Below are 24,963 nucleotides of genomic sequence, written 5' to 3'. Positions count from 1 at the left end.
TATGAACCAGTGGTCCTTAACCTTTCGAAACCCAATCTCACAAAACAGTTTGCAAAAACTTTATGGACAAATTTAATAGAATTCCGAATTTATTTATTCTTTTCGACCTTTTAAGTGCAGTTTTGTCCAGGAAACTCATGTGGAAAACATTTTTCCACAAATTGGCCAGTTAATTACCACTGTTTTGTCCAATTACCAATGTTTTAATTTATTTATTTTCTAAAACTACAACTAACCTGTCAGCCGACAGAGCTGTCAAAGTGAACACCGTTACTCCAATAGAAACATCTTTTGTAGCCTCGGACAGTTTACAAATAAACAGACCATACGGCCAAGAGTTAACCGTGTAAATTGTAGAAGTAAATGGTACACAACTGATGATTACCAGCAGATCGCCCAAAGCAAGACTTAGTATGTAAGTGTTGGGTACATTACGCATTGTACGATGTCTGATAAATATTAATACTAAAGTGCCATTGCCCAGGACGCCGACGAGGAATATCACAGCGAATACTATTGGTACTATGTAAGTTTCTGGGCGTTCTGAGTAGGGTATGACTGTGATAGCATTCTCTGTCGTATTTACTAAACTATCATTATTCAACTGATCTTTATATTCCATTCTGTATTTTTTTCTTTTCTCTTCTCAGTTCAATAATTCAATTCTAGATGATTTTCTATCAGATACGTTATAGATGTATTATGATCTGATTATCTTCTTCCTGGACATCGAATTTCCTTCACATTTCCAGACTCTGGCCACTTACTTCATAATCCGCTAAACATACCTTCTTCACCTTGCAGAGCTGCATTATCTGAAAAACACAAGAAAAGAAGAAAGTTTAGAAAAATCATTTAGATATTTCACTGAAATTTAATAGTTTTTATTTTCTGGCTAGACATAAGCAAAATAATCAAAGGTAAAATACATATATCATTCAGTGGTGTCATGGTAAGAGGCGGTACTAACAAATATCATTTTCTTAAAAGATTCGGATTTTTTTTTCATTTAATTCTTATTAGTGTTTAATATATTATAAGCGTTTAAAGTGGACTTGAAGAACAAATGGTACTGTTTCAGCGACACCTGATGGGAAAACAAATATTTACACTGCATCATAATAGCACTTTGGTGGTATGTCCAACCACCCACCTCGCCTAGATATACCCCTATTTCCAAAGAAAACTGTTTCAAATTAAAGTTATAGAACTATTCGTACTTAACATGTAAACAAAGTTTAAACGAAATGAGCCGTTCACGAGAAATTTTCAAAAAACTGAAAAAAACTATCCAATAAAAAGATATATTTTCCAGGCGACACCTAAGGGAAATTAAAAAAAATCCCCCAACATATATTTCAGGGAAGGCTCAGTACTCAAATGTTTAGCGCAAACTGAAAACTGTTGAGAAAAATAAAGAAAAACAATTAACTTCAAAATAAAAAATTATTAGAATTTCCCAGTTTTAATCAAGGACTGTCATACACAGTACGCCAGCTGAATGTCTGAGGATGTTGTCACTTAAAGCTGACAAAGGGCAGCAGCCATTTTTGAACGAAGCCCTAAGGCTATGGAATTAGTACCAACTTCCTCTGTAATGTGATTGTGTAATAATGTACTGGCACGCTTATAAAGGGCTCCAGCAGACTCCTTAAAGGATTCTTTTACAATATTACATTCTGTAACTTTTCCATTTCTTTTTAAATTTTACTTTCTAATCTTAGTATAAAATTTTCTAAACATAGTTTTCAAATTTCGTAAAAGTACAACTTAATGCACACCACTAAAGTATGATTTTAGGATAAGATACAGTTTCGTCTCCTAATAAATGCCGCACTAGAATTTCAATTTTATAGAAAATCGGTTTACCAAAAGTGCGATTTTAATGAATTACGTTATTCTTTTTTTAATTTCATTTTTTTAATTATTGTGGCTTTGAAGTTCGTTGTCAATTGTAGTTGGGAACGTTTTTCATACCAGTTTTATTTAAGAAAGCAAATAAGACGTGATTTCTTAAAGATGCGTCGCTTTACATGGAAAACAATATTTTATCGTTGCTAGCCACGATTTCATCAATTGTACTTGTATTCCAAAGAAAAGTCATGTAAAGTTCCCTGTGGGCTTTTACTAGAATCTAGAGTGTCAACAACTAACTCTACTGTGTACAGTAGTCACATTAATCTCAACTTGCTTTATCCACTTACAGCTATTTATAGTTCCACTAGTATTACTTGGTAGTTCTGTAACTTTAACTACTGGGTTAGACATAAGCTGATATAATGTGAATGATTAAGCATATGACACAGATGCAAAAGTAAATGGACGGACTTTCAATTAGTTGTCAAAGATATGACAAGGCAATTTCTCTTGGGTATAACCACTCTTACAGAGTAATGATTGTCATTTACCAACTAACGAGTAAATGTTGGATAAAGACTGCCAATATGAGCCACTAATGATTGTTCAGAAGTTTTGTGATCAGCAACAGGTGCTGTTTGTTTGCTTTGTTCTCCAGGTAATTGGTACGCTTGAATTGGCAGACAAACAGGACTTATTGTAATGTCATGAGAGATCTAACAGGACGGTTACCAATAAATATATACAGTGACTCCCATTAATATTGGGACAGTACACACACAAGTTCAAAATTGACGAAAATTAAAAGTGGCACCCATTTATTCAAATTTTTATAAATTCATTTCATTTTATAATTACTATTAATTAAATAAAAACTATTTAAATAAGTACATAAAAATGTTTTGGTAGATTAAAAAAAATATATATAATAATAAGAGCAAATTCTACCTCTCATAAATATTGGGACACTATTATAATTTATAGTTTGTCCAAGGTTTTGCCCGAATATTTATACAATTTGTAAATATATACCTTAAGCATATATTCAATATGAAATTAATAATTAAATTAGTTTATATAAATCAAGCCAGGTGTAACATGTCGCGCAAAAATACAAATACAACGATTGAACAAAGAAAAATTGTAATTTCTTTGCACAAAGACAATAAAAAGTGTTAGAGAGACAGAAAATCTGATCGGACCTAAAACATCTACTGCGTGGAACACATTAAGCGTTACCAAAAAGAAAAAAGAATTGTTTCAACCCCACAAAAAGGCCGTCCTCAACTGCTCTCTGAGAGAGAGCAGCGTTATATATTAAAAGAATTAAAAAAGATCACCGACTTAGTGCTCCAAAACTTCTATGTGAAATTTTTGACATGTTCAGAGAGCAAAAAAGGAGCAGAAACTGTTCGGAGAGTGCTAAGAAAACTCGACTATCATGGTAGAGTAGCCTGGAAGAATCCTTTTGTCAGTAAGATAAATCGTGTTAAGAGAGTGAAATTTGCCGAAAAATATTCCAATGTAAATAGTGACTTTTGGAATGATATACTCTAGCGATGAATCAAAATTTAATGTTTTCCAGTCAGATGGAAGGGTTATGGTCTGGAGGAAAGCGAATGCTGAACTCGAAAAGAAGAATTTACAGCCAACTTTAAAGGGTTTTAAAGCTGCACCTCCGGGTGGAGGTGGGTCAGTTCTGGTTTGGGGCTGGATGTCCGCATCAGGATTTGGAGAATTAGTGTTTATTGATGGAATGATGCACAAAATGGTTTATAGTAATATATTAAAATATAATTTGAAAAAAGTGCCCAAACAATTGGTATTTTAGGGTCTTCTAAATTCTACCAAGATAACGACCCCAAACCTACGGCTTGGGTGATACGTCAGTGACTGTTATATAATTGCCCAAAAGTATTCCAAACCTCTTCGCAGTCACCAGATCTTAATCCCATTGAACATTTATGGCAATATTTAGCCAGTGCTTTAAGCAAACGAATAATATCTAACAAAAATGAATTAAAACTATGTTTCCTGGAAGAATAGGAAAAAAACACCACCTGAATTAACCAAAAACTTTTTTCACCTATGCCTGATCGTTTGAGGGCTATTGTAAGTCAAAAAGCAATTATTAAATTATTACCAACCAATTATTAAATAGTAGGAGATTTTAAATATTGAACATTTAAACTCTAGCACTTCTGGTGTCCCAATATTTTTGAGAGCTTTATTTTACACTTTTTCAAAAAGTGCTACCTAACAGTTTGGAATTTCATCGATTTATACTTATATATAATTTCCACAGATGTTGCTAATGTAATTTAAAAAAAAAAAAAAATTCCAAACTTTTGTCTGTTGTTTTCATTTTCCTTTTAAATCATTTTGTAATAGGTGTCCCAATATTAATGGGAGTCACTGTAAGTATATATAAAATTCCAGCATTTCCTGGTGTCACTTAAAATCATATCTTCCCTTAGTTTTCATTAAATAAATTTAACTCCTGAGTCCCGAAAAAAATCTCCAGAATTTTGTTTTTAAATAAAGGCGTTAGATTTTTAAATATGCCATGACAATTCCGAGTCGATTAATGCGAAGGAAATAATAAGAAAAGATTCATTTGACAGAAATACATTGAAAAAAAACAAACTATTTTTTGAAAACTGCTTTTAGGTCTAAAGAGACATCAAAACATGTTTACCATTTCCAGATAATTTTTTGAAATAAATGGGGCTTCGATAAAAATAAATCCTTTCTTAAAAAAAAAAAAAAATGTAAAGCTTGTTTTCTTTCAGCCAAGAGTAACTACATAAATCTTGCAAATATTTGTTGACTCTCTGGTGGGCGGCCTTTATACTAAATAAACAGCTTTTCAACTTGGGTATCGTGAACAAAGTACCTTTTAATTTATCCTTAGCTTAAAGGGAAACTTTTACAAAGCTCTTGTTATAAATACGGTAGCTAATCAATATGCATTGTTGCTTCTATTAATATCTATACAATTTTCTAAACAACAAAATTCAAAGCTACAAACTTTCAAGCTTTTGTGCGCATTTTAAGATAAGTATTAGCTTAAAGCTTTTCGACATTACTTTGAAGTTCTTGTAAACATTTTGTCCTTCAAATAATTGTTTCATCACTTACGATTTCACGCATTACCAGAGTCTGTTTTCTGTTTGCCCCTCTCTCTCTCTCTCTTAAATCACATTATCATTTTCAAAATACATAAAAAAAAAGAATTTATGTTAGGAAAACTTGATATCTGCATGGATTACAGTTTATTTGCCAGCCCGTTTTATAAAACATTGCGGCCGAATATTGTGCACAACTTGTGTGATGCTGCACAAGAAATGTGTTTAAAAAAGAACCAAAACAAGTGACATGGAATGGCTACAGTATTTGAAGTTTGGAATTTTGTATTAAGTGGGGTGAACTTGAATAGTGTACGAAATCAAAAAAGGATGGCAAGGTCAGGCAGTTCAGGAAATCTGCACGACTGCAACACTTCCACTTACGGGGGGGGGGGGGGTAAGAGAAAGCAAAAAAAGCTCAAAGCATACAAATATCAAGGGCGATATGATCAGGCGGTTGGATTTTCTGTAGGGTTAATTAAGGAAATCCATCTCATACTACACCGATTTTGTAACTTGGTTATGGAACTCATCACTAAACCAAACTAAATTAGAATTAATTTTATATGGCTTCAATCATGGCTTGAAAACCAAATATACAGCAAGTTAACCTAGAAAGTTTCGACAGTTCGTATCACTGGGATGGACTTACATTTAATTATCCAAGTTAAAGCCTACAATAGTTCTACTAGAAACTAAAATTAGGCAATAACTAATGCAGATACAAACGACTAAGCATTAACAAGAAATATGGAAGACTATGTTGCGGTTATCATGAGTACTGATTAGAGGCAAAATTTTCCAATATAATTTGATCTGTCAACAGGTATTTTCTCTTTTTTAATCCGCCAAGACTATTGGAAAAGTTGGCAGGATTTTTATCTGGCATGACACTGTACACAAACTTTCTTAAGCACTTGTCCAAATATCGGAGAGGAGCCATATTTTGAATCTTCCACTTCTCCAACCTTGTTGAAGAAAGATAGGAGAAGGGAGAGATCTTAAGAATACTTAGAGAGGGCACTTGGAAAGTCCCCCCCCCATAAACTGGCAAGACAGTGGCTCCGCCAAACTGCTAGTTTCCCAAATAGAGAATCCCCGCAGAACTTGAAAGGATTAGGCACTCCAGAACCGTAGGAAAATTATTTTGGAACGAAGTCAATAAAATTTAATTGTGAGAAAAAGTCCTGTGAGTGTTTACGTCAAAATTTTTTTCTATCTGGTAAAGGAACACATTTTACAGGAATTGCAATTCAAAAGGAAGTCTCAAATACTCCCTTCTCTCTAGAAACATATTAAAATAAATTTCCATATAAAGAGGTTTCAAACAAAAGCCCTCTTATGTGGCTTGTACATTTTATTAAAATCTGCTAGCATGAAAAAGAGAAAACCTAGGAAAAATTATGAAAAAATAAATCATTAATGGAAATTGCAATCCTTCTCTTTCCCTACAGCACAGAAGTTTTTCAAACACAAAATTTTAATTAATCATTCAAGCTTGGTTAATATTATTAGGCTGATATTATTTTAATTACAAGAAAATAAAACATTTACCTTATCTCTTTGCGAACCCTTTGCGAATCACAAAAACCCCACCAATTAGAGCAAAATAGATTAATATATATTGTGATCAAGATTTTCTCTCGTCACTGTTAAATTTCATTGAAAACTCCGAATTTTCTCAGAAAGATGATTGACACGAATATTAGACATTTTAATACTGAATTTGAATTGATATTTCAGTTAAATTAATCTTCTAGTCGAAAAGTGTGGAGTATATTTTCAAATTAAAGATCAGCTTAAAGTTAAGACTTTTAATAAAGATGCTTTGAATTACGTAACTATAAATTCTCTTACAGCAATATTAACAAATAAAATCAATGGTTTACAGCTGGATTCCGCCGCTCAAATAACTTCCCCACAGAACCTAGTGATAGTAATCTCATCACCTCGGGATACTGCAGGATGTAAGAGTAGTCCCTGGAGGGCTTAACAGATCTATTTTGGCCGTAGTGCCCGTCCACCTCTTTAAAAGGAAAAAAGAAAAAAAAAAATAGGAGCAACTTCTGAAGCCCGGGTATAACACCACAGCTATGGTGAAAATAGAAACGTAAAATAGACTAGAAGATGGGAAAAATAACTGCTAATATCTCAAAATGTTTTAAAAAGCATGTTCTGTAAAAAAAGGAAATACTTTTTTTGATGTCTAAATGCAGTATGGAATTGGGTGAACCAAAAACTAGATATAGTGTTGCGCAATTCTGGCTAAACTTCATAACCTGAGCTAAACTTCACAATGTTTACTCAGCAAGAAAATCTTGCAAAAACTGGTTACTCAAAATTTTTCATAACTTATCTGGCCAAGTTTAAAAACTCATTTAATACCTAGAAATATTGAGATATCTTTTACTGAGCATTTAGACTAAAGTCTAAATTATTTTTTAGCTTTAATTAAAATCAATTGTTGCAAGTCTGCTTAATTTCTCTCACTGATTACTTAATTTTTAACAGAAATGTAATTTAATAATATGGATAGAAGAAAAAAATAAAGAAATTCCCATTTTCTTATAACTTTCACTCATTAAGTTAATAACATTTTTATTTATAATTTTATTATAAATTGACTTTAATTAAATAAATTGCAAAAAACTTTTGTTAAAGGTAATAAACGAGTTAATATAAAGTTAACTCTAATTTAAAAAAAAAATAAAATAGAAACTGTTATTTCTGAATGAAGAGCGAGACTTTGTTTTATAAAAATTTATAAAAGTAATAGAGATGATTAAGTTATACTTGAGACTTAAAAAAAATACTAATTATGTTGCGCTGGTCTTGTTAAACTTTCAATTAAAGCATTTTAATAAAATAAAAGCTTTAAAAATAATTTGTAACAAAGAAAAGCGCCCTTAGAGTGGAAGTTTACAAATTTATGATGATGAAACCATGCACGTTGCAGCTTCCAAGCTAAAAAAGGAATGAGGGCATCGGGGGTATGTAACTTACTTTTATAGGATTATTCAAATTTTTCCCCCCAACTCCCGGATTCCAAGACAGCGCTGATGGGAATTATTCACCTCACTGTCTCCCTTATCTTCATTTTATAGGGTGATGTTCCCTTTATTTCTAAGTATATTTTTTTAAATAAAAATAAAGATATTTTACCAACATGGAAAAAAAACCTCCGATTAACATTGAGATGAAGAAAATAGGAATAAGAACTTGTTCTGTACTTAGTTTTTCTCTTCCTAGGAGCATCTTGTAAATCACTTCTAGGTTATGGGTAAGGTTGTCTGTTCACCGGAAAAAGCCTCGGGCGCCTTTTGCTCTCAAAACGGTTATTTCCGTTGCAATCTGAAAGCTCTATTAACGTAACTCGTTGAAGTATAGCCATTCATAAATTACAGGCATCTTTTAAAGAGAACAATGCGTATATGAGTGATTTGATAATGACCAACATTTACAAACAGGCCCGATGTTTATTGTGTGAGTATTGGGTTGCCCACAAGAACGCCAAGATCCGGAAAAATTGACTAGTTTTCCACCCATAAAAGAGCGAATGATCATAAGGACTTTTCATCAATGACATCTCAATTAAATAAAACATTCCTCATAGAATATTTAGAAAATATTTCACTTATATTAACGTTAAGAAAGTTGAAATCATAGACAAAGTAAATCAAGGGAATCCAGTAATAGAAATAAACAGGATAAAGGGAGAGGTGAAATGCCGATTGCGAACCGGTCACACACACATCAGAAAGACATAGATATCTGAAGAGTAGAGTATGCAGATTCAAAAAGACCTTATAATTTGTGAAGACTCAATTTCAACAATTTGACGAAGATCTTAAACTCATTTTTCCTAGAGTAGCAGAAAATAAAATTAATTTGAAAACTTAAGATTTATTTTTTTAGTATATATATACTACAAACTCGTATATATAAAACTGAGGTGGAGTTAAGCATGGAATTTATTCCGCTTGAAGGATAAGAATGATGGAGTTGGATTAAAAGGGAAGTCAGAATGCAGAAGAAAATATAGAGGATCAACGCTGAACTAGAAGGCAATGTGTGAAACAAACTGATAAGAAACAAAGAATGAACTATATGAACTACAGCTACTCTTAAAAATGCACCCAGTTATTCTTAGTGAAAATTATTATTTCCAGTTATTTGTAGATTTCAATCCTTTAACTTGTTTTTAATTTCAATTAATTTTTAATTTGCGTTCGGAGTGCAAAAGGATAGATTTACTCCTTAAGAAGTAATCAAATTGTTAACCAAAAAAAAACTATCTTATCAATAAAGTTGTACAGCATTTAGATAAATGAATAATTTTTTTTAGAATAATAAATATGTGGGTTTGAATAGCCCCAAGCTGGCCAATAATAAACACCTGTGTCGCCCAGCATTCAATATAGAATCCGAGGATGCTAGTGATAGCCAAGCCGATATTGGAAAACTTAATAAAGAGCGAGGCAGTTTGTTATGATGTTTTACAGCCAGCTGACTAATTTCACCTATGGCTGAATTATCACTTCATAATGATGGTAACAACAAAAAAAATCTGTAGCTGGACGAAAAAGCACACCCTAAAAAAAATAAGCTTTACTTTATTTATTTTATTTTTTTGTGTACGAAGTTTCAAAGCAGATTAAATCTCTCTTCTGAATTTGTAAACTGTTTTAATAATGTCTTTAAAATGTATCTTTTAGTTTCACATGTAGTACCGTCAAATAAACTAAAGTGGGATTTTAAAAGGTACTCAAACCCGTATAGTACCCAAAACCTCTTTTTCACTTGAGAAAAGTTCTCACCTTGAGAAATAAAAACTGACTTTTTTTAACATCGTTGAAAAAAAAAAAAAAAATCCAGAATATTTTGATCCAATGTTTATAAAACATGAAGTAGGGATTTAACCGCTACCCTTCTTTTTCCTATCCTGTCGTAAAGATTGGAAGTAAGTAAAAGTGTAGAGTAGAAAGAAGGAATGTTGCTTTTATGTCGTGCAAACTCTCTCTCTGCCTACTGCCAAAAGGGCAGATTTTATTTTTATTTACCTTTACTTATTGTAGGGAATATGTTGCTCAATTTCGAGATAAGGGAGAAGTTATTGACAGGGTTTGGAGTAGATTTTTATATAAATAAAAAGTGGAAAGGAAAAAAAGTTGAAAAAAATAAATCTCAAAAACAAAATAAAGAAAACGGTCAAGAAACGTTTTTCTCTTACTTCTTATAAATATTAATTTTTGTAGATAAAAGTTGGCAATATTTATTGTCACCACAATCGCCACTTAAAAGAACATTTTAATTCTCTCAAAAATTAAATAAAATGTTTATCATTAAAAGATCTTATCGTTATTTACTATAATAAGTATAGTAACCGTATGAGTATAGTACATTATAGTATAAACATAGTATAAGTATAGTCAACGTATCCAATCTCTTTTAACGCACCTTTTAACGTTAGCAATCACACTGACCTAAAAAATCCCTTTTGTCCTTGACCTAGCCAAATCCCATTACACCAAATTTCATTCCAAACTTTCCCAACACTTCAATCCTCTCATACTTGTCCCTAACTACTCTTCCCTTGAATCCTCCCCGAAGACTGAAGCGTTGATGGCCTCGTGATCGCACAACAGAAAAGAGCAACCTTCGAATTCACTTCAACGGTACCCTGTATTAGCCAACTCATGATGGTCATCGTTGGATGGTCCTCATACAATTTCTCTAAGTAATTTTGCGTAAATATTTTTAGATAAAGTTAAAAAAAAAAAAAAAAAGGTATAGTGTCAAGGAAGAACTTCTTGAGATCTCGCCAATATTCAGGCCGATGGTAATCGAGTGTTTAAAAGACACGCCATACTTCAAAACTTCTAAACTTCTATTGGTACGACATTGAAAAAACAAAAAACTTATCTCTTCTAAGCAAGGTGCCATCGTATGATGGCAGAAGAGGAATTGGCCTCCTGTTCCAGGGGCTACTTTTCATTAGAGTCACCGGCTCTTGTACATTCAAGAGCACCTCAACGATTATTAGAAAACTCCAAACCTCATAAAGAAGTAGAATATTTTTATAATGCAAAGTCTGGAGAATAGGAACACCCACATGTTCTTATCTAATCAACTCAGAACTGTGCTGGGTACAATTTGAAAATTTCGCCTATTATTGTTCGTTTATAAGAAAATACCAATATTATCCAAACTTTTTGTTAAATCATCAATTACCATATCAATCAATATCTTATAACAGTGATACTTGAAATAGAATAAATTACTGTTATACAGTATGTAATTTAATACTTCGACTATAGATCGAAAAGAAAATTTCACACAGTTCATTTGCAGAATTGGAAAAATAAATGGCAGAGATTATACTTGCAATTGGTCGTTTAGCTCCATTAGCGTGTTTTGTCGAATTATCATTCTTTGTTTTTAGGCCAGCCAATCAATAAAAGCTATATTCCATCCCAATAAATACTAATGCTATTACTGTACAATAATTATTCGAAGAAGGAGTGTTAATTCTGTGTTATCCTAAGTCTTCTGTGTGCTATCTTCTGGGTACAAAAAGCTAACCTAAGAAAAAAACAAATTGTGGAACTTTTAATTAAACCATCTAAAAACTACATAGTATCACGAACAAGTTAGGAAACAACTTGAAGGGAAACTGCCTGGACTTTTCTGATATAGATCTACTTTTCTGGTGGAAAGTACAGAATCAAATTTTATTCTCATTTATAAAATGTGGATAGATTGTTTTTCTCCAGACTAGTGGTTTAATAGACTACAATAAAATTCAAAGCTTTCATAAACTCTAAGTAAAGTCAACCTGGCACTTGAGAGAACCATAAAACCTTAATTATCAGCTACTTCAGAATCCCAAAGGTCAAATCCATAGAGAAACCATGGAGATGAATATTTTGAAGCTGTCTCTGTTTGGCTAAATTAGCGGAGTGAGAGAAGTTTGATTTGGTCAATCGAATATTTTATTTCTCTTTTACCTAATATAATGGTAACGGCATTTAGACTCTTCATAAAAAAAAAAAATGTAGATCTATTGTAGTACAATCAAACAATAAACTAGACATGAAAAGAGAACAATTTAGTTCTTTCTGCGCAATATCACTCACAACCAATTACATATCACCCTTTTATAGGTGAATTTTGTTCCTAAAATTCCGGGCCTATTGTGGAAACACATAGTTCTACTCTGCCTTTGGATTTTTTAAATAAAATTATTGATAAAGTTCACAATGATATTTGATTGATATCACCAGAAAAGCAAAATAAAATTAAAAAATTAAATTCTACATACCATATTAAGCACTCAGGATCCATATTATACATCACTCAACAATCAATTATGCATCCAAAATAATTTTATTAATGATTTTTCAAAAAAAAAATTATAATTTTCTCACGACAATAACGCAAGGAAATAATCAATTATTATGAAATCATTGAATATTAGGATCACCCGAGACGAAAAACCAAGATGGTTCCTCATTTAATCTAAAAAAAAGAAGGCCTTAATTAATATTTTACCCCTAAAATTATTTTACAACAAAGAAAAACATATTTTCTAAAAAAAAAATTTTTAAAAATACAATTTACAATAACAAAATACATATTTCAAAAAAGTGATGTTAGATTTTTTGTTTTAATTTCAATAAGAAATATTTGTAATTAAAATCTAATGAATTATGAAAATTAAATAAAAACAAAATTTATAAAATCTATTTTCATTTTATTTTCCTCCAAAATAAAATAAAAACTTTGTCAGACAAAAGGAAATTTAAATTTGAAGTTAGGTAGCATTTCATTATGACATCATTTCTGGCTAGTCTTATTCGTGGGCCTCCATTAGCAACTTGAATTCAAAGTGTAAGTCTTTTTTTATTAATTACTTTTTTAGGATTAAAGTATGGAATGTGAAATGACTTAGCTATCAATGCATTAATTAAACTTTAAGAATTAAAACCCAACACCATTTACTTAGTATTATGGAGGATTATCATATTTAAAGTACTGAAAATTAAGGACCTACGGATTTCATTATTCAATATGGCCGACTAATTTCTACTTTTTAAAGTTAACTATAAATTAAGTACTTCTTTAATTCGGAAAGATGACTTTTTTTATTAATAAAAATAGTTTTAATAACAATGTTACTCAAAAAATAGCTTTTTGCATTTGGATTAAACAGTTTTCCGACTTGAAAACTGAAAAAAATCTGTATTCAAGGTCACACACAAAACTCTTGGGACTTTTCAAAATATTGCTACGGAACAATATTTTAACTTTTTTTTGGTGAGACTTAATGTGGAGTCACTGTTTATTCTTTTTTTAAAATATATTTTATTCATTTTTAAAATATTAAATGAAGTGATTTATTGAATGGAATTCATATGAATAAAGAAATGGTACCTGGTGTATGTAAAGATCTGCAGATATTAAGCTGATCTTAAGTTATTCTTTCACAGCAATTTTTTGTGTGCAATACTTTACATTTTTTTTTATGTTGTATCTTACTTATTGAATTGGTATACTGATATTATCATCTTAATCAGTTCTCCACTCCGTATTATTGTAAGTTTGACTATTCTTTTGCAGATAATGTAGGTCTATGATTAATAATGCTGGTCTTCTCTAGATATTTAAGTTAAATCCAACTAAAAAGGAAAAACTCATTTAAATCAAAAAGAAAATCCTTCCTTACATAATCTAAATTTTGATTTTTGTTTTAACACAGCTTTTATTTATGTTTCATTTTTGTTTTTAAATCACAGGTGGTGAATTTTACTGAGTGCAGTGTCCCGTGTTTGAAGTCATCAGCAGCTCAACTTTACAAGAACAAAAGGTAAAATTAAAGTTATCTTTTTTTCTATAATAAACTGTAACTTTTTTAGGAATCGATGTCCATGTACAAGATTTTTTTTTTTTAACTTAAAAGAAATTTAAGAGCCGAAGCTCCAGCAACTAATAAATCTAGTATAATTGACACAATGTCATAAGAAAAGTTACTGGATAATGTGTCAATTTTATTGCACTCCATCGCTGAGTTAATCTCACAAGGCCTGCGCCTTGACAGTCAGTCGACGGTTGAGAAGGGTCAGGAAGGGTGAAAGAAGAAAACTGGTAATGAGAAGTGATTAAAATTTCTTGTAACAGGCAATGATTAGGTCTTAAATAAAAAGTACTTTCAGGTCGAAGTGAGTGGTTCTATTAGAGAAGTACTGTTATTAGAATCTTAAGACATAGAATTTGGAGTTGGTAGAATGCCCGACTGAAGTAAGTCCAAATCAGTTTCATTAGCGCGTTATATATGAGTACTTTGGTATTTAGGTTAAGTTTTTTCTTCTTTCAAGGAATTATTAATAGCGTTTTTTGAGTTCTTGTTCAAGAATTTTATGTGGAATACTCTCGGACGTTTGCCCGTGTTGCAATTATAGAGTATGATTGTTTTACACAGTATTAAGCATCAGTCGATCAAACTGTTCTTCTCTCTGATTACTAAAATTGGAAATGATTAAATCGTGAAAGCTTTTAGATTAATGAACTGAAGCTTATATGCTTTTAGATGGGATGAAACATAATTTTTCAATTAAATGTTCTTTGTTTGTTCAGTCGTACTCAGCCTAAAATTTTGAATATTATTTTTGACTGAATCAATGGGGATAACATTCATCAACAGAAACAGAGAAAATTTTGGTATCCAGTTGCTATTTTTTGTGATTGTAGAAAATTACCAAAATCTGTCATTATTATTTTTTCTCCTCTCAAGGCGCAGATAAATATAAATCTTAAAACAAGTGGGGTTTTTTGGAAACTACACAAAAATGATTAATTTCATGCTGCACTAACTTTTGATTTGCAATAAGTAACAATAAATAATATACTTACGAGATAACTGATAAAATCTCTCAAATCCCAAATCAGTGAAATTTGTGTCTCTCGAATTAGAAAAGTCAACATTTTTAAACTTTTATCAGTCTCTATGACTTTATAATCCCCAAACATTGATTACAGTAAGAAAATGTGTCTTCTTTAGAACAACCAGCCATGAGACTGAAATGCAAACATTCCCTTTTCTTGGCGCCATTATGCACTTGATAATGTTTAATTTGCAATTCTTCCACTCTTTCTTAACCATGAATTAATCACCCAAATAGATTAACTTTATGGTTGTCTTAATTGATTTTAACCTAATTCATACTTTTCTTATAAAATCTAATGCGTTGATATCCAAGTAAGACCTCATTCACTTGCACTCAACACTTCAAATTTATAACCTACTAATTGTTGTAGGTTTAGTTCTGTAGATGATTTTCCCTTCCCCAGTACCTATTACTATTCTACAATGGCACCATTTTATAACCGTTATGATAACCTTATCACTAAATCAATTGCGATCATTTGAATTAAAAGTATGCCCCTCTCTGAACATAATTTTTAAAAGAGGATTTTTGCGTTAAATGTTTTCCGTTAATAAATACATCAGTGTTAAAATATAATTTTCTTACCTAATGTAAAACCCATACGACTTTTCCCACAATATTAGCCTTTAACAAAAATGGATTTTACTCCGCTACACCATTTTTTTGGTATTTAAATTTTCACCAAACATTTTACTTAGTTTGACTTGGCCAAACAAATGAATCTGTTGCAATACTCTCACGTTTTTTACTCTTACCCTAAGATTTCTATTCACTAGCACCTTAATTGTTTTAAAATATGACTGCCGAAGCAAGTATTCGCTAATTGTTACTCTGCGTTACTTAAATTTTAAAGGAGTGCTCCAATGTCTTTTTCTTTTATTACACTTGGAGGGAGGTTTGAGAATTATGTTTCATCTTAGAAATAAATTGTGTATACAAATGTATTATTTTATTGTGTAGCTAGATAGATCAAAACTTATTCTACGCTACCAATTCCATGGAATAAATAAAATCACACTTTATTTTCTTATTTTTGACAGTGTCGGATTTTTAGAATGGGAATATGACTTCCACTTAAAATATTTCAGTCATACATTACATTTTCTGACTATATCACATTGAGTTAATCTGTTAACCAATTTCTGAGTTGATTAAACAATCCTTTTTAGCCTGGCTCTAAACTGTTGCACCAATTACCAGGATCTTATGTCAATTTTTGTAACTTTATACGTTCCACAATCTTATTTTGGTCTAGCTTGAAAATGTCTTTCCAGAATTACTTCTTGCTGTTCTTACATTTTTTCATCTGATGGTATTTGGCCCCGATACAGTAAATGGTGTTGCTCTTTTCCGATGCTTTCTAATAGGTTCAGTTATATTTTCTTTCCAATGCTTCGTACAGGGGATAAACTTCAATTTTAGGCATTGTGCTTATGTAAGCATTTTTTTTTTCATTTTGTAAAAATTATTCTCTTCCCTTTGTTGTGCACTCTCCACTTCTTGCCTCTGTCCCTCTTCGCTTATGTTTGCTTACCCTCATCTCACTGTTTTCGTAAAAATAATACAGCTCATCATTTATGTACCTAATTATTATAAATATCTTATAAGTAGATTTGAAACTACAAACTGTTGTAAATATAACATGTTATGCAGTTCAATACTTATCGTATTAATCACAACACCGAGCTTAAAATATTCTGGCTGTTTAAAGGGAACCTTCTTTAATCGGGACTGAAGAAGTTCGATTTAATAAATATTTGGTAAAAAAAAAAACACTGATTTATTCTCAATGTTAGTTTTTCATTTCCATTGTTCCTCCATTCTGTCACATTCGTACGGTCCTAAGACACTCACAGTACTCCTCCGCAGATCTTATTAAATTCTTGTTATTCCACTCTAGTTAGTGACAGGCCTACCAAATTTCCTTTTCTGTGTATTTGGAAAGCACCTAATGTCTTTTTAAGGTCCATCTTCTGTCATTGATGGCTTTTGTCTTCCAATTATTAGTAAAGAGTAACTAGACTTATATCACACTTAACGATTTTCTGAGCGGGAGAGAGAGAGTGAGTGAGAGAGTAGTAATGGAATAAAGCATTTTAAAACCAAAATTCCAATTTATACGTAAATATTGACAGGTAAAATATATTGAGGTATAATATACTCACAATACTAACAATGGAAATTTGAAAAATTGTGAAACTTTGATAAAAACATTCTTTTAGCTTTGATTGCGTTGAATTCCAGTTGTTCTTTATAGCTTGGTGGCGCAATAGGCCTGATAGAAATTAATTAGTATGTACTAAAAACGGCATGTGAATATATTATAAGGAAATATTTTTGACAAAATAAATTTGTCATTAAATTTTTTACCAAGCTTTCGACCTAGAAACTTCCATCTTCATGTCTGTGAATCATATATTTTAAACAGAATTGTAATTCATATTCAATCATTAATTATTGCCTTACTAAAGGACTTCTCCAAAGGGAACTCGTGAGTTCTGTGTTACGTACATTGAAGATAAAGGTGAAATAATTAAAAAAACGAATTTAGGAATAATTTTCATTTAGTTTGAATTTAAAATTAATATAAAATCCATTTATTTTGTGTAATGAATAAATTTTATAGCCATTACAGCGGGACTTCTTTCATACAAAAAACACATAAATTTGAAGCTCAATTTTGGGCTCATGGGACGGTCCAAATAGTAACATTTCACATAGATACTAGAAGCAGCACATTTATTTAATTCATCTAGCAGCGCAATCCCTAGTACAGTACTGATATTTGCCATCATTTTGGGCATCATTGTTGCATACTTAACCTTTCGACTCATTTTGGGCAGTACTCCACCCTCACTAAATTAATCTGCCTTTTTGACATTCTAATTCTTTATATACTCTTTGGAACGACGAAACTCTACCTAAAAGAGAATCAGGGAATTGGACCACCATCTGTTGGTACCATTATTTTGTCCAATCTTCAGAAATTTAATGTTTTACTGATCAACATAAATTTAAAAGTCATAATCTATAAAATTTTCTTATATTATAATGTTACAACGTGTACAGATTACTCATTACCCTACAGATATGTACTGTTTGGAAGCCGACATTTTTATACGGTTTCCATGGTAACCATGGTTTCCCTTTTTCTTTACTTTTTGTATCCAAAAAGGAATGTAAAAGTAAAGTAATGCCTATTTTTTTTAAGGCAACCTTTACGTCCAACTACCAATTAGGTGTCGTGGACGGAGCCGACTAGCAAATATACTTTACTGTAAATTTCTTTTATTAACCTTTAAATTAAAACTGTCCGGTAGGACAGTTGTATAAGGGTTGATCGTCAAAAACTGCACGAAAAAGCGTAACGTTGAAAAACACCCAACTTTGACAATTTTTTTCTCTTTTTCTATAAAAGATAAAATTCCCAAATTTTCTTTAAAATATAGGACAAATCCTCCTTTATAACTGTAATTTTTTTGCAACAATCCAGATCTAATAGATTTCGAGAAAAAAGTTGCCGAAAATGAGCAAAAACGACTTTTTCAAAAAATGTTCTTGTTCTTGTTGTTGTTGTTGTTCTTCTTTTTCTTCTTCTTCTTCTTCTTCTTCTTCTTGTTACCTTTTTTGTAAACAACGTAGCGCCTAAACGCGCGAACCGATTTTCATGAATGAGGTGTCATTCGATTCGGAATTTTCTGTAGATGTGCCTTTTGGGGGTTTTGACGTTGTACATCGAATGGTAGAGGAGTTAGCCCTCTTTATGTAAAGCCCCCTCCAAAATTATTATTACTAATTACTCTGTAAATCTTGGCCCGATTTTGATAAAGTTTGGTAGGATGATAGGGTTAGGGCTCCCCTACGTAACATTAAAGCGGCGATCAGCTCTTACACTTGTTAAGGGGAAGTATAGCAATAGTTGCAAATTATCGACACGTGAACCGATTTTCATGAATGAAGTGTCATTCAAATCGAAATTTTGTACAGATTTGCACTTTAAAAGTCTCGAAGGCATGCCTCATAAGGAGGGGAGTTCGCCCCACCCAAATAAGGCCCTTTCTAAAACTATTATTACCAATATTTCTATAACGCTTAGTCCGATTTTGATAAAATTCAGCTCGAATAAGTGGTTAAAGCTCCTCTACGTTGCTGATGCTCTTGCACCTACTAAGAGGAAGTACTGCAATCGTTTAAATTATCAATGAGTGAACCGATTTAAATCAATGAATTGTCGTTCGATTAAAAAATCTTTGCCTCTTTGCCTTTTAGGGAGAAGTACTGCAATCGTAGTTTATTTTTCTTACTCCTCTTAAAAGGAAGTACTGAAATCGCAGTTTAATTTTCCTATTTACGTACAACCACCTTCCTATGTTATTCAAAACGCTTTTTCAAAAAAATTGTTATTGAGGATGGTTTGGGGAATCGCAACTATAATCATTCTTTAAAAAGATCTCTCCAGTGGTTGTTATGGTTCCGACTTAACACCTTATCAGATTATAGTGATAGAATAGCTTATTCCAAATTTTAAAAAAATCTGTAAAGCAGATATGTAACTTTGTAAAATAGACAAAAAGGAAAATCTATCCAAAAGGTACAAAAATCTCCTTAACAAAAACTTACAGTTTAAAATGTTAAGTATAAGGGTTGATTAATCGCCAAAAGGTACACAAATCAGCGAGTACCCAACATTTCATTAATACTTCATTGATAGTTAAGTAATTCTACAGCATTAATTTTCATTAATAAGTTATTTTTTAGAATTTATTAGATGTCACCGACCCTTATGCTGGCCACTTCATTTATAATATTTTTTTGTTATAATTATGATAAATCACATATATATATGTACATGCATGTTAAAGTAGAAAAAGACAAAGTTAGAGTTGGCTACTGTCTTGAATTCGTCTTACCGAAATATTCGTGAGCACAAATAACACACAGTTAATAACAAGTAGATTATTCAACAACAATTATTCATTTCTCAATTGTAATTTAATTTAGTCCCCCTAATTTTACTTATAGTAAAATACTGGAATAATTAGCTGTCCTAAAAATATGCATATCTTATTTACTTTATAATACATATATACAACATTGTGGGATGAATACTTAGATTGAGAATGTAATTGAAGAAAACTATATTATTTGCGATAAAGCCAGATAATTATTACCGATTATTATAAACGTTTGACTACTTCATAAAATAACAATTACTTTAATCGAAGAATGAACTTAAACCAACGATTTTTATTTAAAAATAAAAATAAATAAATAAAATAAACAAAATCATTGGTGTAAGTTTTTTATAAAAAAAAGGTTTTGAATTTTTTAGCCTCATAATTTTTTTTTATTTTTTATAACGTTTTCTTTCTAACATGTAATTAATAGTTTGATTATTATAGATTAATAGATATTACAGTCAATCTACAGTGCTACTTGAACATATATTTTGTAGACGAAAATGGCCAGCATAAGGGTCTGTGACATCTAATAAATTCTAAAAAATAACTTATTAATGAAAATTAATGCTGTAGAATTACTTAACTATCAATGAAGTATTAATGAAATGTTGGGTACTCGCTGATTTGTGTACCTTTTGGCGTTTAATCAACCCTTATACTTAACATTTTAAACTGTAAGTTTTTGTTAAGGATAAAATCCAAGGCCTAAAGACCGGGAATCGAACCCATACCACAATACATCTATAAGCTTTGCAGGTCTCGCCTCTAACCGTTATTTCAACGGAAATCTCTTTTTGTGGTTACTGAGGCAAATAAGTGGCGTATATAGTGTTGTAACATATGTGAACATTGATCTTGAAAACTATAAATAGCAAGACGCTGAAACTATTGATTTAGCCTCGACTTAGCCTCAGGGAACATGATTGTAACTTAGTGTTGAATCTTAAACTGGAAATAACACTTTATTGAGTCGAATTTTTAATTGCTTTTAGAATTTTTTTTTTTCGATTGATTGTCTTTTAACATCACCTACACATTCTTAGCCTACTTATTCAAAATCATTGATTTTATCCGTGGGTAGTACGCATGTTTATTGTATCCCTGCCTGGTTTCACACTAGCATGCATCATCAGAGGTAGTATAATCAGTTTGGTGTAGAGACTTCGACTTTATTTATGTTTCTGTTCCTCGATACACACATTTATTCAAAAACATTCGGAAAATTAAAATTAAAGGGCAATTCTTGGGGTACCATTTCATTTTATAATATAATATATGATACTGTGTTTTTATAAAGGATCCTATAATACCCCTTTATCAGGAATTCCGAAATCCCTTCAAGACAGTTACAGCAGGTGGGAATGAAGTGCCCATCTTCCTGTAAATTTTTGTTTTTGAGATATTTTGAAAATAAATAACATTTTCTAAACTTACGGATTACAAAACGGAGACTTCTGTTGAAAGAATGATATCGAATTAACTCCACTAGTAAGAAATAATAAATAAAAAATTGTTTAAAACCGTGGGTCGGTCACTAAAACGGTTTGTATTGAACTAATAAGTGTTCGTTGAGAATCTTTAAGCTTGAAAGATTATTTGCAGCAATAAGATTAACTTACAATGCTTACTGTACGGGGTCTTAAATATGTTTACCACCATCTGTGCTTATGGTTAAATCTCTTTGCTTGGAACTAAAATATCTTCTTTTAAACAAAACAGTATTTTTTGCGTAGTTCATTTGTTAATAAACTTTCCTTTTAAAATATAATAGAATTTCATCTTTGGCCATTTTCTTGGCACTCGAAACTTCAGCTGTTTGTTCTTATGACACACATGATGAGAATTAGTTTCCAAGGAAACTGAGACTCCTTTTTAGAGGGGGGAAAAAGAGTCTGAAATAAAAGTTTCTGTTACAAAAACGTCGTGATAATAAATTTAAGGAAAAACTTTGGGGGATCATTTCTAAGTAAATATTTATAAGAAAAATCTTGTCTGAATTCATCTTGAACACATTTTCTTCAAACTAGGAACTTTTATTTCTATCAAATAATAAATTAAGGGGGGGGGGGGGAAAAAAGGGGGTAACAGCTATAAGAATTGCTGAAAATGCTATTTTAGCCCATTTTTGGCGGCAACGGTTTTCTCGAAATCTATTTGGTCCAAATACATTGTAATTTTGTTTCTGTAAAATATATCCTATAACCCTGAAGATGACCTAGGCACCAGGTCGAAAGCAGGTCAATAAACCAAATAAAATACAAAAGAAATTCTCCATTTTTAACTGATTGATAATTTTCTTTTTGATTTAATTTTTTAATTTTCACCTTTTTTTTTTTGTTTCAGAGAGTGCGGAAGTGAGTAAAATACCGGTAGTGATTTTTTTAGCGGTAGTTACTCTTTTTTATCCTAATTAACAAATACATTTTAACTGGTGCGTTGTTAAATATATTTGTGATACGAGTTTTTTTCCCCCCAAATTCCGTTCATTTATAAATATGCGAGTATATTTTTGCGAGAGATATATTTTAAACTGTGTCAAGTGTCCAGTGGGATTATCTTCAGCCATCGTTGGACCAATGGATAGGTAACCGCAAGAAATGGTTACTATCCCATCCTACAACAAAACACGGTAGGTCGAGGAATTATAAGTTGGTCATATTTGTGTAAATGATATTGTTATCAATATGTCGTCGTTACGATTAATTCGTTAGAATACTTATGAATAAATAATAATAATTATAGTTCCTTTATGTATTTTTGTTGTTTCTATTGAAGCGTATTATTTTATATTCCCATTATGAATGAACATTTATATATTTGTTAAACAAATGGAATTATAATTATTTGAAAACACAATATGGCCACTGTAATATCCTCCTTCGGAACTTCCAGTCCAAGTATAGGAGAGTCGGTCAGTCCATGTTTATTTATTACTTATAATTGCTAATAATGTTGACTTTTAGCACAAAAAAACAGAATGGACAGCAAATTAAATGCTGACTTCTAATCAGATCAGGTAATTAAAAGACGTTTATATTTATTGCATGCGATAAAATATTTTTATTCTATTTTAAGGAACTTCTAAAAAAAAAAATTGCAAGTCGTGATGAATCTTGACTTATAGCACCATAGTTTATCAGATCTGTATAGATTCTTATAGTGAAGTTCCTGAGGGACTAAAGTGGAAAGCAATAAATCACTCCCTCTTTTGGCCTCTCTCTCTCGAGGATACCCAACGTTTCTCAAGTTTTTTCGATCCATATTCTCTTGACGTAATCCTTCAGGAGCCCAATTCCAATGGAATTGAATTTTAAGCTCTCAGAAAGTTCTCATACTTATTTGGAATTCCTATAGTATCTAGGAATCTACTTAAGAACCATCAGGATGGATATGTTTCGCAGCAGTTCTGCGAAACTTTTAAATATTCTGCGAATTTTTAACTTTTTTTCTCGTCCTGGAACTGTTGTTTGTACTTAGAATCAATAAGAGAATGTTGTCTCAGTATTTAATTCCCAGTTTTTCCTTGACAAGAAAAGCTTAGTTCTGCTTTCACCATCAGTATTTGAGCTCTCTGCTGAAGCAATAATGGGAAAGTCTTTAAGGAAAATCACTTCACTCGAGTAGGTAATTGGTAGTTAGGGATCGAACTTTGTGGGCTGAATTTATTTAGGGAGATGATCAAGATATCTTTTGGGTTGCAGAAGATTTAAGACTGTATTTTTTTATTAGATGGGAGGTGTCGAACAATACGAGTACGAACAATCGTACCTGGGTTTATTCTCTGGTCGTGGGTATTGAGTGGTTAAAGTTGTGTGGGAGGTTGAATGGCTGGGTTTGAGATAGAAGAAGAGTTAAGGGGATAGGTGGTTGCCCAGGAGGAGGAATTGGACCAGCCATTTCTTCAGGAATTTGCGCTATCCCAGCATAATACTTACACTGTTACCGCCAACATTCGAACAACATACTGTTTGGGTTTAGCGTACCCACAGGCAAACTCCAGCTCATCTTACACATTCTAACACACACACACTCACACTTCCTCAGTCGTACATCTTCACAATAGACGCCTACAATCATTAACACTTAAAATAGCCAAAATAGATCTTTAAGGTTGCAATGTTTTCAGTTTTACAGTATTGCCTACACAAATCTAACTTATAAAAATGGGTCGAATTGGAGGTTGAATTCGGGGGCGACTGAATTTACTTGATGAGTGCTTTTCGAAGCAGGAGAAAATTTCTGGGAAGCGTAATTGGTAGCTGGGAACTTTATGGGAGCTAAATTTATTTGTGGACTTAGTTGTCTTTGGGATTGACTGTGGGCTTTAGACATTTAGGATGGTAATGGTAAGCATCGAAAATCTCTTGAGCGATTGTAGAGCGTGAAATCAACGATGTAGGTTTACTATTGATTTTCCTTGTGGGTCTTTTACGGGTTATATTAAAATTTCCTATATTGCGCGGAATCAGTCAGTAAAAATCATCAAAAAATATGTTTACTTCAAAGACCGTAAAATCTGAAATTTGAAAGTTTTCTTGCTGTTGTTCTATGGGCATAATTTCTGACGCCTTCTTTTGTTGTCTGCCTGGTTCCTTGTCTTTAAACGAAGAATCTTTTACGTATTCTTTTTTTTCAGGCTTCTGATTTTGATCTTCTGAAGCGGACATAGAATTGATTTTGCCCTTTGTATTGATTTGTTAAATCGATTTATTCTCTGATCTAGTGCAGAGAGTCCCCCTCCCACCCAGTTCTTCTCAATTGTTTCAATTTCAATCGATGTCGAAAGCAGATCATTAAAAAATATTTATCGAATGAATCATCACTTGCATTTTTTGTGTTAATTTTTAAGAGCAATATTTTTTTTTTAGAAGTACCTTAGTGGAGGTAATAGCACGAGGCACCAGGTAGCTGGAGTAGATCCGTCCAGCCAACTCTCCTGCATTTTTTCCCCAACCATTCCTACCTATTTTTCCTCAGCACAAGGCACCAGGTAGCTGGAGTAGATCCGTCCAGCCAACTCTCCAGCATTTTTTCCCCAACCATTCCTACCTATTTTACCTCAGCACAAGGCAC

General features: G+C 31.9%; 1 protein-coding gene and 1 long non-coding RNA gene across 6 annotated transcripts in view; both read right to left on the bottom strand.

The window, feature by feature from the left end:
- Positions 1 to 7: 7 nt before the first annotated feature.
- The window catches only part of LOC141451503 (neuropeptide CCHamide-1 receptor-like), a 202,730-nt gene continuing 177,774 nt past the window's right edge, over positions 8 to 24,963 (bottom strand). For 2 of the 5 annotated variants that reach the window (XM_074122942.1, XM_074122943.1), the window contains exon 2: positions 8 to 815. In XM_074122942.1, coding sequence (XP_073979043.1) covers positions 209 to 622 — 414 coding nt within the window. In that variant the 5' untranslated portion in view covers positions 623 to 815 and the 3' untranslated portion in view covers positions 8 to 208. Of the gene's footprint in view, positions 816 to 11,370; positions 11,568 to 12,306; positions 12,504 to 13,418; positions 13,664 to 14,894; positions 15,368 to 24,963 lie in introns of those variants that run through there. The other 3 variants (XM_074122941.1, XM_074122940.1, XM_074122944.1) reach the window with 3 other exon arrangements.
- LOC141451500 (uncharacterized) lies at positions 15,935 to 23,195 on the bottom strand. Its single transcript, XR_012456869.1, has 3 exons — positions 21,510 to 23,195; positions 17,095 to 17,333; positions 15,935 to 16,473 (listed from the first exon to the last, which is right to left on the bottom strand). It is a non-coding gene; the product is annotated as an uncharacterized lncRNA (long non-coding RNA).

This window comes from Rhodnius prolixus, unplaced genomic scaffold (assembly GCF_049639745.1).
Source record: "Rhodnius prolixus isolate KJV_2025 unplaced genomic scaffold, Rpr scaffold_8, whole genome shotgun sequence".
NCBI lineage: Eukaryota > Metazoa > Arthropoda > Insecta > Hemiptera > Reduviidae > Rhodnius > Rhodnius prolixus.
Note: the sequence above shows the minus strand (reverse complement) of the source record. Positions and strands in the feature narration are given on the sequence as shown.